We start from the raw sequence: 16,462 nt of genomic DNA on the forward strand, positions 1-16,462 counted from the left end.
TATTAATTATTTAAATTATTATTTAATTATTATTTATTAAGTTACTTAAATTTTGCACATGTACTTCAAATATAACAATACGATTGTCTTTCTTTGCAGTAAAAGACTTTACACGATTTTCATACACCCGTGAGTGCTAGGAAATGACAGACTGCAATTGCTAATAAATGAAAATTTTAAATTTGTTTTTACTATTGGAATGATTGAAAAACCATCCTACTGTGTGCAAACTATACTCTTAGTAACAGAGCATGAGTTCTACGCCAAGAAACACGCACCTTGGAGCTCTGCTTCAGGTGGGCTCCCGATGCCGTCCTTCCACAGGATGGCAGTGTCATACACGAAAGTCAGCCGGAGCTCTGACTGCAGGTCGAAATGCTGCCAGCCTCCGACGCCCACAGGAGAGTGGAAAACGTAAGAGACGTACAAAGGGACTCTCAGCGTGACATAGGACTGCACTAGGTTGAGAACCTATGAAAATCAGAATTGTGTTTTAGGGTTAGTGATCATGAATGGCAGCACCACACAGGTTAAGCTGAATGCAAGAGAAAGGGAAGACAGAACCTGAAACAAATACCGTGACTTGATCAAATTATTTTTGTAAACTACAGATGAAGTGTAAAACCACGTTTCAAGGGTTTTCAGCTGAGCTTACATCACTTCAGGTTTCATCTTTGTACTTCAAACTGATAAAACGTAACCCCCTCAATTTTAACTCATCATTTTTGTTCAGGTATTTTTAGTACATAAACAACACAGCTACTAATGAAGGCTTTAGAAATTTTTCCAGTATGGTTTTGAATTTGCTCTATGGTTATGCCTTAACCAACTCTTTTGGTTACTTTCTTGTTACTATCAACTAAGAGACTCTTCTGGAAGATGCTGAAATTGCTCAGATATCATTGCAAGACTGAGTCCTTGGACTCAGTCACCTCTGGAACTCTTTCTTCCTTTGTGCATGGCTAATAGCTAACACGCTGCATGCAAACACATACCATTCTTCACTGCCTGGAAGAGTTAAAAATAGTAAGAAAGCTGATATGGATTTGAAAATAGAACCTTTCTTTATATATTGTACCAAACAATTGTGCTGTAATTATAAAAAAATTACATATTCTTTATATATATTTTTATGAAAAAAAGACAAGAAGAGTAATGTCAGTAATGTGTCACCTCTTAAGCTTACATGATACACAGATCTAAACCTGTCTGAAGAGACTTCACGTTTATCTTTGGTTACAAGTAATTCGTCACTCACATATCTCTGACTAGAAATGTGCAATCCATATTCTTTTAGACCATTCTGGATTTTCTTAGAAGTACATGGGAGGAAAGACATTGAAATCATCTCTCAGTGGGAAACTTTTTAAAGGTATAAAAGTTGAATTCTCATTTAGTTCCAACAGAAATTCCATATATAAATTTGCACACCTGAACATTTCCCTGGAGTGATTACCTTACATCCTCCTAAAGAGTGTTTTGCACTATCAAAAATCCCCAGCATTCAAAGAAGTTTACAAGCTGTGTAAAAATCAAACTGTTTCTGGGTTCAACCAACAGCAAGTCAAGAGGCTGAATGACCATAACCTTACAGCAGCTTTACACTTTGAAATGCCTGACAGAACTTTTACTAATATAATGTAACCACAAATTTACTGCCTACATTGACTAAATACTCTGACCTAATTAAGGACTTCACTAAGGCAAATGTTTGTAGTTGCCACAACTCACTTCCACATGTGACACTCCTTGATCTGCACTGTGCTACCAAAACCCTTTCAACTTACACTGTTTGACTCATTCCATAATATGTGCCAGCATTTAGACAGCAGTCATTGGGAAACACACAGCATCACAGAATCAGAGAATTGATAGGGTTGGAAAGGAGCTCTGAAGACTGTCCAGTCCATCCCTGCTGCCAAGGCAGGGTCACCTAGAGCAGGTTACACAGGAATGTGTCCAGGTGGGTTTTGAATGTCTTCGGAACGGGAGACTCCATGATCTCCCTGGGCAGCCTGTTCCAGTGCTCTGCCACCCTCAGTGTTCTTCCTCATATTGTGGTGTTTTGTATTTTAGTTTATGGCCATTGCTCATTGTCCTGCCACTGGGCACCACTGAAAAGAGTCTGGCATCACTGAAGAACAAAACACTAACACAGATTGGTAGATGAGATGCTACAGTTGTAGAGTATATTAATGATTCTTTGTTGGTTTTACATAAACACCATCAAGTACTTCTATCTGGAGCAGAAAAAAAGAAGAATTTTTTCTCTCTGTATACTGGATGACCAGTTGAAGTTAGACAAAAGTATTATTATTTAGTACCATTTAAGTTGCAAGAATATCTTTGAAATACCTGCATGAGTAGCTGAGAAATTATTCTGGACACAGATTTATTAAATTGTTCAAAATAGCAATGTAACATTCTCACTTCTATTTAAAAAAATATAGTAACGATACAAGTGTCTTATGGTTTGCCTCTGATGCAGGGGTAACCTCAAAAATTTGTCATTTCCTGGACCAGTATCAAGAACTGAATGAATACATTTGATTGTATAAAAAATGTATTACTATTGTAAGGTCATCCCAGACAAACTTTTCTCTGTGCTTTTTTCTTCTATATCTGCATGCTGTACAGTAAGAATTAGATACTGAAGTCAGAGATCTGAAATTTAGTTTGCTTATAAGGAAGAGACAAAAGTATGTGGAAGAGGATTTAATACATGTCCATTATTTTCTTAAATAGAAGCATACATAATGCTTAATGATAAAGTAGAGGACTGCAATATCAAAGTGAGAATTTAATGACCTTGAGGATTAGAGTAATAGCAGTGAGGTGAAATCTTATAGCTTAAACCATAAGGTAATAGAAACCAGCCACAGGGATTTCTGCAGAAATGAAAGACATTCATTAGACACAATAGAGGGGAAAGAAATTTTGTTATGCAAGTTGATCACATCATAACTATGACCTTCCTACCCTCTCCATGTGCTATGATCCTAAGATAAACTGAGGAATGGGGTGGAAGTTAGAAGCATGCATGCCATTATACAGAGCACTAGTGAGAGCTTATCTGGAACAGCTTTGATCATCCATGCTTGAAAAAGTCTCATTTGCATTGTAGACTGCAGAAAAAGAAATCAGCATAATCAGGGGAATGGCAAAACTACCTGATGAGCAGAGTCTGAAACAGCCATGTTGTTGAGCCCAATACAACAAAGGCTGAGAGGGAGAAGAATGCTGTCTATATACATCAGGAGACTAAGTCCAGAGAAGGGCCACAGATGATGAAAGATAGTGCTGACACAGGAACAAATGAGCATAAGATGGCCATGACAAACACAGCCTAGATGAGTTTCCAGCCCTCAGTGTGGTGGCATTTCAGAAGAATAGTGAGGCCATGAAATCCTGTTACGTTTTAGATTAAGTTTCCTAGTGTCAGAGTGACATTATAGCGACTTAAGGCAGAGGCCTGGATAGGGTGATCCACAAAACACCTTCTAGCTCAGTACCTTATAACATATTAAGCTAAAAAAAAAATCCCTCATTACAAAACTTTTCTTGGCTTTGAATGCACCATTGTCTCTTCATGTGTACTGTACATAAAGCAATCCACTAATGAGGTTTGTAAGCCACATTTTAGGGTTTTCTTGCCTCCATTTGATGGGACCATAGTGTTAGAGAGCTCAGCTTATTGTACTGCTCTAAATCTAGTAGCAGGATCCCTTCTGGGGCAAGTCTGCCAGGATCACTGCTCCTTTTATGTATTACCACTGCCCTGGGCAGAAATCTGAAATCTCCCCATTTCTAGGACTGTAGAATTAAAAAGGTTCTTCCCTTCCAGTAAAACCTGCAAGAGGTGTCTGGGCTGCTTACTTCAGCCTGAAAATTTATTTGTGTACTTATGTGCTTCCATCAGTATTGCTGTCCTTATGTGTGATTCATGGCATGAATGGGGGAGGAAGGATTTCTTGCTAAAAGCTCATGGAGTTTTTATGTACACAAACCCTTCTAGAGACACTCATGGATTTGCAGGTCTGGAGGCAAAGCTACAACACTGATAGTCAGAGAATTACTGAATAATTCTCTCTAACAGTAAATGAAAACTTCTAAGAGCCTCTCATTCCTATAAGGGGGTATCTACTCTTCTGTAGGCAGAAGAGAGAAATCTCAAGACATGGTATATGAAAGGATCTTTTAGATATAGTAAAAAAAAATAAAGAGCACGTCAGCTGCAGAGGAAAGTTGTGCCAAAGTGAGCAGACACTGCCCCGCCCCCCAAATGAATCGATGGAATGTGTTACACAGATGGAGGAGTTTGACTTCTCCGGCCCCACTAATAATGCTGTTTAGACAAACATGAGAAAACATTCTTTCCACTGAGTTATCTTTCTCTTCCAGCACCACATGCAAAGCCTATTGGGAGCAGCCAGCTGTTCATTTTATATCTCAATGTGACACTGATGGAACCAAAAGGGTAACTGAGAGCTGTGTAAGTGTAGGATCAGCTTAACTGCTCTGTGGAGAGACAGGACAGGTGCACTATGTATCCATGCATCCTATGAACAGGAGATTTTACCAGTTACACTGACAAAATTACATTCAGTAATGTTGATTTTAAACAATAATATGTGGGTGTGAATTTTAGTCTTTTGATACCAGTAGAGAACTGCAATATAAATGTGAATTGGAGAGAAATGCAGACTATAGCTACACCACAGATGAACTGGGGAAATTCTGTCTCATGCTCCATGACAATGCCAGGTCTGGACAACCTGAGAAGACAGAACAAAAATTGTTCCAAGGAGGAAACAGACTCTTACAGATAACATCTGGAAAAATTTAGATAAAAAAACATCAAACAGTGCACGTCAAAATTCACGTGTGTCAGAAAACAATACAATTTATACCAGACATTGATCTAAGAAGCAGAGCTTCATATAATCACAGATCATAAGGTCTGGTTCAGAATACTGACAATTCCCATTTAAGACTTAGAAAGCATTAATGGGAGTTTCTATAAGTGTTTTTCTTTTCTTTCCCTTTTAGATGCAATCTGTCAAACTTCATTAAGTAAAATACACAATTATTTTGAGAATCTGTCAAGTAACAATTTAGGATATTTACAATAAAAAATATTTCCAATAAAGCGTTTGTGGCATGGACTCTGTTCTACATTTATAGAGTGCTTTATTTAGCTGGCTTACATTTCCAGAGGACAGAGCTTGTCAGTGTTTGTGTGTATACATGGATAGTACTGATGAAATTAGAATTAGACATTAGAAATAAAACAAGTTTATGTTTTATTTTGTGTGTCTCAATGAAACAGGCTTTACGTGAAAACCATATTTTTATTTTCCAAATTACCCTAAGTCTCATTTCTATTGCATTTACTTGTGATGTTTGTGAATTTGAGTCACACAAGCTTAACAATGTTATCAATTAACTGTTTACACAATGTCAGTATGGCAAAACCAAGATTTGGCCCTAAGAAGATATCCAGACAGGTAGGTCACAGGTGAAATGCAAAGCAGGTTTGTTTAAAGAAGCCTGAATGGAGAAGAGAATGCAAAACAGCCTTGAAATGACAGTCCCTTGAAAAAATTTAACCTCCTTGACTTTGTTACACATCTGGTGCATTCACTTTATAGTTTTTTATTCTTTACAGTTTTACTAAATGCACATGTTTGCAGCTAGAGAAAAAATGTTTGCCTTTTAGCGAGGTTCCATGTCAAGGGGACATGAGTTGTAGAGTTTTATTAAACTTGACAGGGGCTGCTAAAGCGAATATAAAAATCTGAAAACAGACATTTCTGTCTGTTTACATTTTACAACATCTAGTGAGATTTTCAGAATAGGTGAGTTTTCATCTTAAAGAATGATTTTGGTAAAACTAGTTCCAATAGAGCTGGAAATATACTGTTTCTGTGTAATAAAAACCCTCTGCAAGCTGCCTTGTGTATGGTGCAGCAGTACATTAGTGATTTTAAAACCTGTATGCAGGCGGGATTTTGAAATGCTCAGTGCTATAACATATATATGCTATTATATGCTATAGCATAAATGGGAGCTGAACATATTGCAAGAACGACATTTTCAGTTTGGGCCAAAAATAACTGGTTTTGAAGAGAAAAAGGCGAACTGCTCAGCTATACTCAATTATCATAGTTTCAAGGTATAAAGTTATACATTCAAGTATTTTAATACATGTTCTTCACCTCCTTGTTCCTATAAAATGCTTGATTAATGAGCTGTCTTTAATAAAACTAGTCTGAATGGTAATTTCCTTTCTTCCCTATTCCAAGTCTAGCAATGGACTGGAAGTATGGAAAGCAACATCCATATATAAATACTTGGGCAGAACCACACAGAAGCCTTCAGATGCCAAACTTCCTGGCTCTAGCAAACAGTTTTATCAGCAGGAAATGAGATCAAATGATACTTCACACTCCATGAAATAAATGTAGGCTAGTACTTCAACGAACACTTCATTAAAGTATGGTCACCTGCTTGGTTTTCACACTCATTTTTTCACGTCCTTTCACAAATATCTTTCATTGTTTTAGAACCTGTGTTGTGAGAATGTGGGATGTCTATAGTGCCTGACTCTCACAATGTCCCCATGATGTTCAACCTTTGTTACTTGAAAATACCAGAAGACTGTCCTCAAATAGGTGAGTTCCCCTTTTTTAAGGCCTATACATATCCAAATGTAGACATTTGAATTTTAGACTGTGACTCCAGGTTGTCCTAAAGAAAACTGCTAATCTTAAAAGCTGACCTTAACTTTAACAAGGACAGAACTCTAATCCAAATTAATTAGCTCAATTTAAAGAAGAGCAGGTCTTTAATTTTCAGTAGAAGTTCTTTAAACTGCACAACTAAGTCCATAATTTAGATACATAAATGCCTGGCTTTTCAGTTGTGGGCAGACCCCAGGAACAAACCGTCAAGCTGTACACTGAAAGGAGTGCTGCATCTAGCTCACACAGGGTTTGCTCATGCACAGAATAATTGAGAAAGAGAGTGGGTCACAATCAAAAGGCCTGAAAGGGGAAGAAAAAAAAAAAAAGAAAACTAAGACCTTCTCTGTATGTATTATGACAGTTCATGAGTTCATGGGAACTAGCTAAGACAGCTGCAGCCTTCAACAAACACTAGGAGCTGTGCCAGAAGACTTGCACCAGCTGCAGGTCTCCTACCTCACTTCTTGCTTCCTAAAGCTCATCTTCCTTCCATACCATAGCAGGAGCTCCCATAAAGTGAAGGTCAACATCATTTAAGATATTGCCAGTTCTCAGTGTGAAATCTTTCTGTCTGAATCAACATGGCTGTCTTTGTTTGACCATACAGGTACTGGAGAACTAGAATCAAGAAACAAAATTTTGAGCCTAAAGATCTAACTGAAGTATCTGGTAAATTCAAGATATTAAATTTGCAGTGGTAGCAGGATATGGTAAGAGTGTTTTTGTTATTTATCTGTTCTGACTGTATAATAGAATTTAGGCTTCCTTTGTCTGCTAAAAAAAATGGTGAAAACCATAGCTGCCAGCTTTCCTCTCACAGAAGAGGATTATTAATTGTTCACTGAAGGAGAAAAAAACAACAATGGTGACAACCACAGAGATAGGGCACTGACTGCCTCCCCTCTCAGCTGGAGAGGGTCATGTGAAGATAAAGACCAAACCTGGAGAAGAATTAAATGGAGGTGGGGAAAACAGGGAGGGCAGCAAAGCGCGTACTGGCTGTGGGGTAATACTTCACTGCTACAAGTAATTCAGCTTGATATTTCACTTAACACACTGTAACCTTTTATACATAACCTAGAAGGCACTAAAGGACGACTTCAGCTGCAGTTTCATGGCTCTCACAGCTCATATTGATCTCTCTCTGCTTGTAAACCAGGGAGTTTACATGAAGTACATAATACTTCTGAAGCCTACAGAAAGTACAGCTCTTTATTTGGCCACATTGCAACTTATGTGTGTCCTCCAAAACCAAATATATAGGTTCTTCCAATTTACTAAAATATTGGAATAGTACGTATTTCCCCTTCTGTTTATATGAACATAGACATAAATAATGAGGTTTTATTTAGATACATATTTGTCTAAGGCAGCTATTCAGCCTTTTCTCTAAAGGGGCACAGAAGTACTTAAAATGGAAAGGATTCATACCAGGTCTTCCTTCTTTTTCACTGAGGGAGAAGTGGCTTGTGTAGTTACTTCGATGCTTCAAGCTCTGTGTGCTTATGGTTGTGTTGCATGGGAAATAAGAATATATGGTTGCATATTGCCTGGGCATAAGGAAATAGTCAAAGGAATGATGAGCTGAAGAAATGAAATCATTCTAAGAACAGTGAAGACTGCTGTCATTTTTATCTTGTGGGAATGTACAAGGTTTACATCCCACACTTGGACGCCTTCCCTTTCCCTCTGACAGTTTCATAGATCTCTTGGAATGCACCTGTAGGAGGATCTGCTTTCAGCAGAGGCCAAGCCCAAGAAAAGCATGGACAGTGAGCTTTCAACATGAAGGCAGAGACCTTGAACTGGTCTCTGTAACAGACAAAGAACCAGAACTGATGACAAAACAGTGAGATAGATGAAATATCCATCAAAGCTTTGCATCTGAGATGGGCAGAAGCTCCATTTTATTCTTGTCTTCTGATTTAGAGCATATAATCTCTAATTAAGAGGGGCAGAATTAATTAATCTCTAATTAAGAGGAAGTTAAGCAACTGCTAAAGAGATCCGGGTGCAATTTCTTGTCCAGAAATTTGACGGTATGATTACTGTGAACACCCATGGAGTAAGATGGACTTTAGGCATGTAATTATAACAAAATCAAAACAAACAAACAAACAAACAAAATCAGTTTATCTGATTAGATATCTGTATGTCCATTGGTGCCTACACTTTTAGTAGTAAATTAGCTCTGCTGTTGCACATGCTTGTATGTTTCTGTGGGCAACTACACACTTTCCAAATCTACTTTACGCCATTTGGGACTAACAAAATAAGAATTTGTGCAAATAAGTTTGCTGGGGTCTCACAGAATATGTATCCCTGGCAAAATGTCAAAAGAGAAAAGAAATTATGGCCATTTCACAGAGCAAGCTCATTCTTTTCACAGTGGTTCAATAAGGAATGTTAGTGTACTGGGAAAGTGAGCTCGTATGGACAGATTTCTCTGAGTCTTTCTTTCAGCCTATTGGATTATTCCCCAAATATAGTTTTCTATACTTAAACTTCATAGTTACAGCCTCTATAGTCCAGAGCCTGAGTGGGATCATACAGGCTTATATAGTAATTATACAGGGAAGATCCAGGGATTAATTTCACTGTCACTGCTACAGAAGAAGTCCTGCACCATTTTCCTTTCACATTACTATGGATTTCTAGAAATCATTTTCCAAAGTACACCTGAAGTTCTCTCCCATCTCTTGCTTTTAACTCCCCAACCAGTTTCACTGCTTTGTTCTTCAGCCATTCCATACTGGCACCTTCTTTTGCTTTCTGAACAAGTAATTTTCTGCTGGGTAATGTGAGCACTATGCTGTCTGCACTGATGGGTCACGTTACCCAGTGAACAAGAGATCAGCAAAGCCAAGATGCCAGCAGGACATTGCAGTCCCTTGTGATCAGCAAGAAGTCTCTTGACAATGTTTTGAAACTGCTTTTTAAGATATACCACAATGAATATTACATAGCCCAGTGCTATCTATGTGCTAAAAGCAATTCTTCAGAAGGCTTTCATTTTAAGAAAAGACTAAGCTGGTTCACTATGCAGTAAAAGGGGGACTGGTTTGCCCCAAAATACCACAGAACTCTACTGTGAGAAAAGCATTTACAAATATAATTCAGAAGAAATTATTCTCTTATTTCTACTAGCACAGATGTATTATCAGAGAAATATCTTATTACAAGAACACAGTAGAAAATCGAGTTCCAGTTCTGTACCTGTCCATCTGTCCCAATGGTGCCTCCACAATCTGTGAGGAGCTCAGACATGTCGTAGTAGCTAGTAAACTCCCACAAACATGCTTCCAGGTTCAGGTTGCGGTAGAAGCGCAAGGTATTGAAGCCTCTAATTGTTGGGCTGTACTGATAGGGAATGGCCTCTCCAATCACATCTGGATTCTTGGTAGAGTCAGTTAAAAAGCCATGGTGGGTCTTGACTTCTGTGTAATCCAGCAGGTTGGAGCACTTATGGTTTCCAACTCTAGTTCCATCAGGGCTAAGTGTCAGCTCAAAGTTGGAGAGCTCTCTTGTAGAAATAACAGGCAGCATGCCTAAAAACATTAATTTATAGCACTATCACTACATGTCAGTTGTCAGACCTGCTTAATTTAGCCAGACTTCGTCGAACACTAAGCATGTTATGCAGTGCTTTTGTATTTTGTACTTACACTAATTACTGTACTTTAGAATTCAAAGAAAGTTGATATTCCAAGTATGTATGACAATTTTACACACAATAACTGTCTGTAAACTTTGAAAAGACAAAATATTTCTAAACATATTACTATTTAAATGTGTTAATATACAACATGTTATGAAATAAAAAGTGTGAATAGTAATTAAATGCTGTATTTCTATGAACTTCAAAGGAGTTTTACATGGTAAAGACTTAGGTCTAGCCCAATTTTTGTAAATTATGCAGTTAATCTGAAAAAGCTATTCTTCACACCAGAGACTATGTATCAATACAGTGCCTTATGCACCTTGTTGCAAACTGCAACTGAATCATTCATAACATTTTTCTTTGGTCCTACTGTTAAAAGTTTATGTTATTAACTTGTCTATTTAAAATAACCTGACCAATAAAACAGCTCAAATAACAGCATATTGTATATGTTCTCCTAACCCCACAGCTGATTTTCTCATACCATCAATATGTGGCATCGTGACTGTCAGTTTGATGAGGTTGGCATAGTCAGGATCTTCTGGGCCAGTGTAGCGCAGTTTGGCAGAGAATGGCTCTGCTCCAACTACTCCTGATATACGAGGCTGACAAAGACCTAATGGAAAAAAGAGAAAGCAACCTTGCTTTATGTCCATAGGAAACAATCTATACTTTCCCTTGCACTCTTTTAGATGTATTTTTCTTCCACAATACAGGTATCCAAAGCAACGAGAATTTTCTTGAATAACATACAAACGCTTTGAGAAGCCTTTTCCAGAGGTTTCAACAGAAATTTATGCAAAAGAGGACTCAAACAGAAATGATTACTTGATCAACAGGATCACATTTTCAGAACAAGGTGATGATATTGCATTGGTGTCTCTTCAGTTGCATGTGTCAACCATACTTGCAAAGCCAGTGCCAAGTGCCATACTTTCTTATTGAGGTCTTCAGAGGAATATGTTTTAATTTCCCCCACCATCCTAAGTTTTATGGAAGATATCTAACCAGTGTTCGGTTGGTTTTGGCACTGGATTGGAGTACACAGTGATATGACCTCACAGACATTTATGAGTCTCCTGATCCGTTAGTAACAAAAGTGTAGTTAGAAAGATTGTGTCACAGGATATCTAGAAATAATTGACTTAGAATAGAGCCAGCTCCAAAGCTGGATCAAGTTGGCCTAAAGGCCTTGTTAATTTGAATTTTGAATTTCTCCAAGAAAGGAGAATGTGTAACTCATTTTGGTAATCCTTTCCAGTGTTAGTTTAATGAGTTCCAGTATTGGTCCAGCTTTGTAGGACCAGAAAACTAGGTTTGTAATCATATGATCTGAGACAATGCAGAAATGTCTGCATTCTGGTCGCTTTGTCATGTGATGGCCAAAGGATTACCAGGTACTCTAAGTAAGAAACAAGCAGATGTGAAAAATCGAAACAGTTCTCTGGCCATTTCTGAGGGATTTCAAGAAAAGAGGAGGCAGGACCCTCCTCTTGTAGAGCTTATTGTTTCTGGAGGACCTCATCTTGCTCATCTCCAAGTTGGAAACTTCTTTCAGGATGAAACAGAATTTCTTATCTGCACATGACAGCTTTTTGGTTGGTTGGTTTGGTCAGTGGTTTTAGGTTTCTTTTTCCTCAAATGCAAATAACATTGCTAAAGAGACTAAATGCCTTTTTTTTTTTTTTTTTTTTCACAATCTGAATTCCTTTTGAGACTTTGGTATATGTACTGGAGGCAAGGCATCTTCAAAGTGGAAAAAATTCAGGATTTTCGCGGCTGCTGTGAACATTGCACTTCTTTCCTTTCACATCACAAGTAAGCTCAAGTACTGGAAGTAATTTATGCATCACAACTCAGTCCTGAGCCTGAGCTAATTAGCTCTGCTAATTTGCGAAGTGTAATCCAAATAATGCATTTTTACAATAACAAAGCCAGTCTGTTTCATATAACAAGAAGGATGAATAATTATGAATGCTTTGACCAGGGAAAAATTTTGTCCATACCCTGTTATTGGGCGCAGCTGCTTTAGTCTTTAGTCAAGGAAGACATCAATTCTCAGGTGTTCAGGAAGGCCTGAATGCCAAATGAGGTTTTTCTTCTGGCTAGGCTTTCATACACCACTCCCATGTGGATTCTCCAGTGTCTAATAGGAGCTGAGACTGTACTGCATCATTACTGCAGTTGAATTCTAAAGTCAACAGAAACCAGCTTTCACTAATTCCATTGCCTGTTATATGTTGTTCCCATGACCATACAAGTTTGTTACGTGGATTATTATTTAAAGATGCGGAGAATTAGGAGAGAGGAAAATCTTTTTTCTTTATACAATGCTTTGCTGCATCAAAAGAGTTTTTGCACCAACTCTATGAACAACAGAAGAAAAGCTGAGACAGTAATGTTAAAATTCCTGATCATGTAACTAGCTTTTCTTAAGACTGGATTTGGAATCCAAGAGATCTGTGAATTTTGCAGTAGGTGATGATGTCTTACCTTCTGATGTGCTTATAGTGACAATAGGGCTCATAAGCTCAAGACCCTCATTCCCATCTGAATTCACAGCCCGAGCTGCACACTGGACACGAGAACCAGCTTGAAAGTAAATGGAGTCAAGTGTAATCATCTTAGAGGAGGTGAAGAAGGTGTCAAAGTCAACCTCCTTCATGGGGCTGGTCACACCATCGGGGCCAGTGGGGGCACTTACAAGCCACCGGTACTGTGTCAGAGTGTTATTGATGTTCTCACTGGCACATATAGAGCCAGTCTTGTCAAAGTCTTCATACTTAGGATTACAAGCCTGCAGAACAAGGCACATATGTTAGGAATTTATTTGCTTCACAGAAAAGGAGCTTTAAGTCATCAAGAGTCACAAAATTCAACAACATGGAACTGACAATCCCACTAAATCTTATAAGAAATCACCTTATTTTGACAGTGATGTATTTAGCACTGTTAGGGTAGATTAAAAGGCATATCTAATTATGATTACTGAAATAAAAAACATTATTTAAAATTGATTTATAGGTGAAAACACAGCATAGTTATGAAGGCACAAGCTACACTCCCACGTACTACTTTAATTTTAACTTCTCCCGATGTAGTTCTGCAAATATACTTTGCATTTAAAAATTTATTTTCATTGATTCTTTTTTTACTTAGAAGAACCATTCAACTTGTGACATTCCTGTGCAAAAGGAATGTGCAAAGAACAAACTGAAGATGGACAAAACATTCTTCAAGGTATATGAATATTTATGCAAACTTTTCAGTTGCAAGTGAAAAAAAATGAAAGAAGCCTGTATTCCTTCAGCACTCATTTTACAGTCTGTGGCACTCATTGAAAACAATGGCCCATCTGTTATCTCCAATGATTTTAACTCGGCAAATTAAGGCAGGATAATGCAGGAAATACTAAAGTCATGCAATCACAGACACAGCGTATCAATATCAAACTATTCTTAGTGAGGAACAAGTTAAACATCTTTCTATGCTTTTTGTCCCCCTGAAAACAGATTCATTATCCAGACAAATTAGATTAGCTCTAAGGATAATTCTAGCTTGTACTAATATGTGTGACTAATATGTGTGACTCATCGCCATATGGATTGATACTAGGTGCCTAAAACCCACTGAACAAAATCCATATACAGATTTTATTCTGTTTTTGCAGAGATACTCACTGTGATACAGATGACAGGATAGCCAGCAATGGGACTGGTTCTGTCTTTGGCTTTAGAAGTATCATCATATATCAACAGAGATGCAACTTGAGGGACAGAGGGAAAAGTGACATCTGCCATGCTGTTCATTTCTTCAATGTAAACAATGGCCTTGGCTGTCTGACAATGAAAAGGACAGAAACAGTTCTCTGTGAAAATTTAAATAAAAAGCTGGACATTGATCAGAATATAGCCTTTGAAACATTGCTCCGAAAGTTCTAAAACCTCAACTGGATGAGCTATTGAGAAAGGGCTGAGGCACTGAAAGTACACTGCAGAGTGCAAAAGGAAGAGACAAAATGAAATTTTTCTTTTCAGGACAGTGAAGATCCCAGACCTTCAACCTTGTCTCGCAGCTTTTTTGTTATCACTTCAGTACTCTGGTAGAACCTCCTATCTATGTGCACTGTATGCTTTAATGGCTGTGGAAATGGGGTGTTTGCCATCAGCAAAGGCTATGTCTCTTCTGTCTGGCTGTCTGGAGTCAGACTATATATGGTGTGACACTGATGAAGCAGACAGGGAGTTTCAAGAACATTTTAAGCCAAATCAGCAGAATATAATGTTTAAATTAAAAGTATGTAAGATATAATGCTAAATAACAAGAATGTGTGGCTATTTCATCTTACACAATAAGAATAATATTAACATGGCTTTGACAGCAGAAGTCATATTTCACCTCAAATTGCTCTTTTGACAGCATAGAGGTTATATTGTATTGCCAGAGAGTGTTTCCAAGAGGACATAAGTTTCTAAGACTGATTATATGAGAAGAATATGTCTGGAACAATACCCTGAAGACTTCAGTGTTTCATTGACTCTATGCCCCCATCAACATTATTGCCTTGACAGCAAACTGTTTTGTTTAGGTGTTACTGTGACAGTTGGGATGGCCTTTTTGTCTTTTAATATACAAGCCCAGATGGTGTGAATAAATCTTAAAAGAAGAGTAAAACGATGAGCCACAAACTGAGTAGGAGGTCTGTTTACCAGATTTTGCTCTTCAGGACTGTTTATGAACTTGTTACCTGTATTTCTGCAACCATATTCTCATCAGGTTTCAGGTGAACGGTGAAGGCTTCTCTCATCTCCCTTACTCCATCAAAGAGAACTTCAATCTCCACAAAGTGCTGTGTTTCACCCTCCTTGAACTCAATTTCTGAAAACATGAAACACTTAAAATAAATCTGTTGTTCAGAACAAGCTATGATTCTAGGTCCAGCCATGAGAGATGGTAGTTAGTACTCAGTTTTCAAATTACAGATGTCTGCAAATTCAATTTAACCTATTTTATCCTATAAATAATAATAATCAATAGCAGTGGACACATGTGGAAATCACTGAATATAAGACATAAATCAAAGAGATTTGCAAAGCTCAAGATTTAGTCTAATGGAACTTAATGTTTTGAAAATTATGTGACTAATCACATAAAGGTTGGTAACATATGTGAATGACCAAAAGACTGAAGAATTCTAAATAAATAGCATTGTTACATCTTGTTCCGACAAAATGTAATAAATGCAATGGTATATATCAAAAATAAGGAACAAAGCTGTAGCGACACGAGAGTATTGTATTTCGAAAATCATTGTCTCTGAAAAAACTTCATAAGTCATGGTGATAAGAAGTTCAATCTTAGGCGATTGTATTTGGTTTGCATGGCAAGGCTGTGGTAATGGGGGCTGCAGGAGTGGATTCTGCAAGCAGCTTCCAGAAGCATCCTCTGTATCTGACAATGGCAGCTGGCTCCAAGATGGACCCGCTGCTGGCCGAGGCCAAGCCCAGCAGTGACAGTGGTAGTGTCTCTGGGACAACAGATTAAACAAGGGAAAAAACTGCTGAGCCACATCAGCTGGGAAAGAGGAGTGAGAATATGTGAGAAATCACTCTGCAGGCACCAAGACCAGTGGGGAAGGAGGGGCAGGAGATGCTCCAGAAGTCAGAGCAGAGATTCCCCTGCAGGCCCTGGTGCAGACCCTGGCGATGCAGCTGTGCCCCTGTAGCCCATGGAAGCCCATGGTACAGCAGAGATTCACCTGCAGCCCTTGGAGGACCTGCAATCAAGCAGGTGGATGCCCAGAGGAGGCTGTGACTTTGGGGGAAGCCTCCAGTGGAGCAGGTTCCTGGCAGGACCTGTGGCCCCATCAAGAGAGGAGCCCACAGTGGAGAAGGTCTGCAGGGAAGGTTTTGGCAGGACTTGTGACCTTGTAACGACCCAACACTGGAGCAGTTCAGGAAGAACTACAGGCCATGGGAAGGCCCCATAGTGCAGTTTCTGAAGAACTGTTTTCTGTGGGTGGGACCTCATGCTGGAGCAGGGAAAAGTCTGAGGA

General features: G+C 38.4%; 1 protein-coding gene across 1 annotated transcript in view; it reads right to left on the reverse strand.

Moving 5' to 3' along the window:
* LOC102113974 (FRAS1 related extracellular matrix 2) overlaps positions 1-16,462 on the reverse strand; it is a 57,269-nt gene that overhangs the window by 12,169 nt on the left and 28,638 nt on the right. Inside the window, exons 11-16 of the mRNA XM_088051293.1 lie at positions 15,155-15,285; positions 14,088-14,246; positions 12,901-13,204; positions 10,892-11,023; positions 9,963-10,294; positions 279-471 (exon numbers count right to left, since the gene is read on the reverse strand). Coding sequence (XP_087907419.1) covers positions 279-471; positions 9,963-10,294; positions 10,892-11,023; positions 12,901-13,204; positions 14,088-14,246; positions 15,155-15,285 — 1,251 coding nt within the window. The remainder of the gene's footprint in view (positions 1-278; positions 472-9,962; positions 10,295-10,891; positions 11,024-12,900; positions 13,205-14,087; positions 14,247-15,154; positions 15,286-16,462) is intronic.

This window comes from Pseudopodoces humilis, chromosome 2, assembly GCF_049639895.1.
Source record: "Pseudopodoces humilis isolate 2021_Gansu_Grassland_sample_001 chromosome 2, ASM4963989v1, whole genome shotgun sequence".
In the NCBI taxonomy this organism is placed as follows: domain Eukaryota; kingdom Metazoa; phylum Chordata; class Aves; order Passeriformes; family Paridae; genus Pseudopodoces; species Pseudopodoces humilis.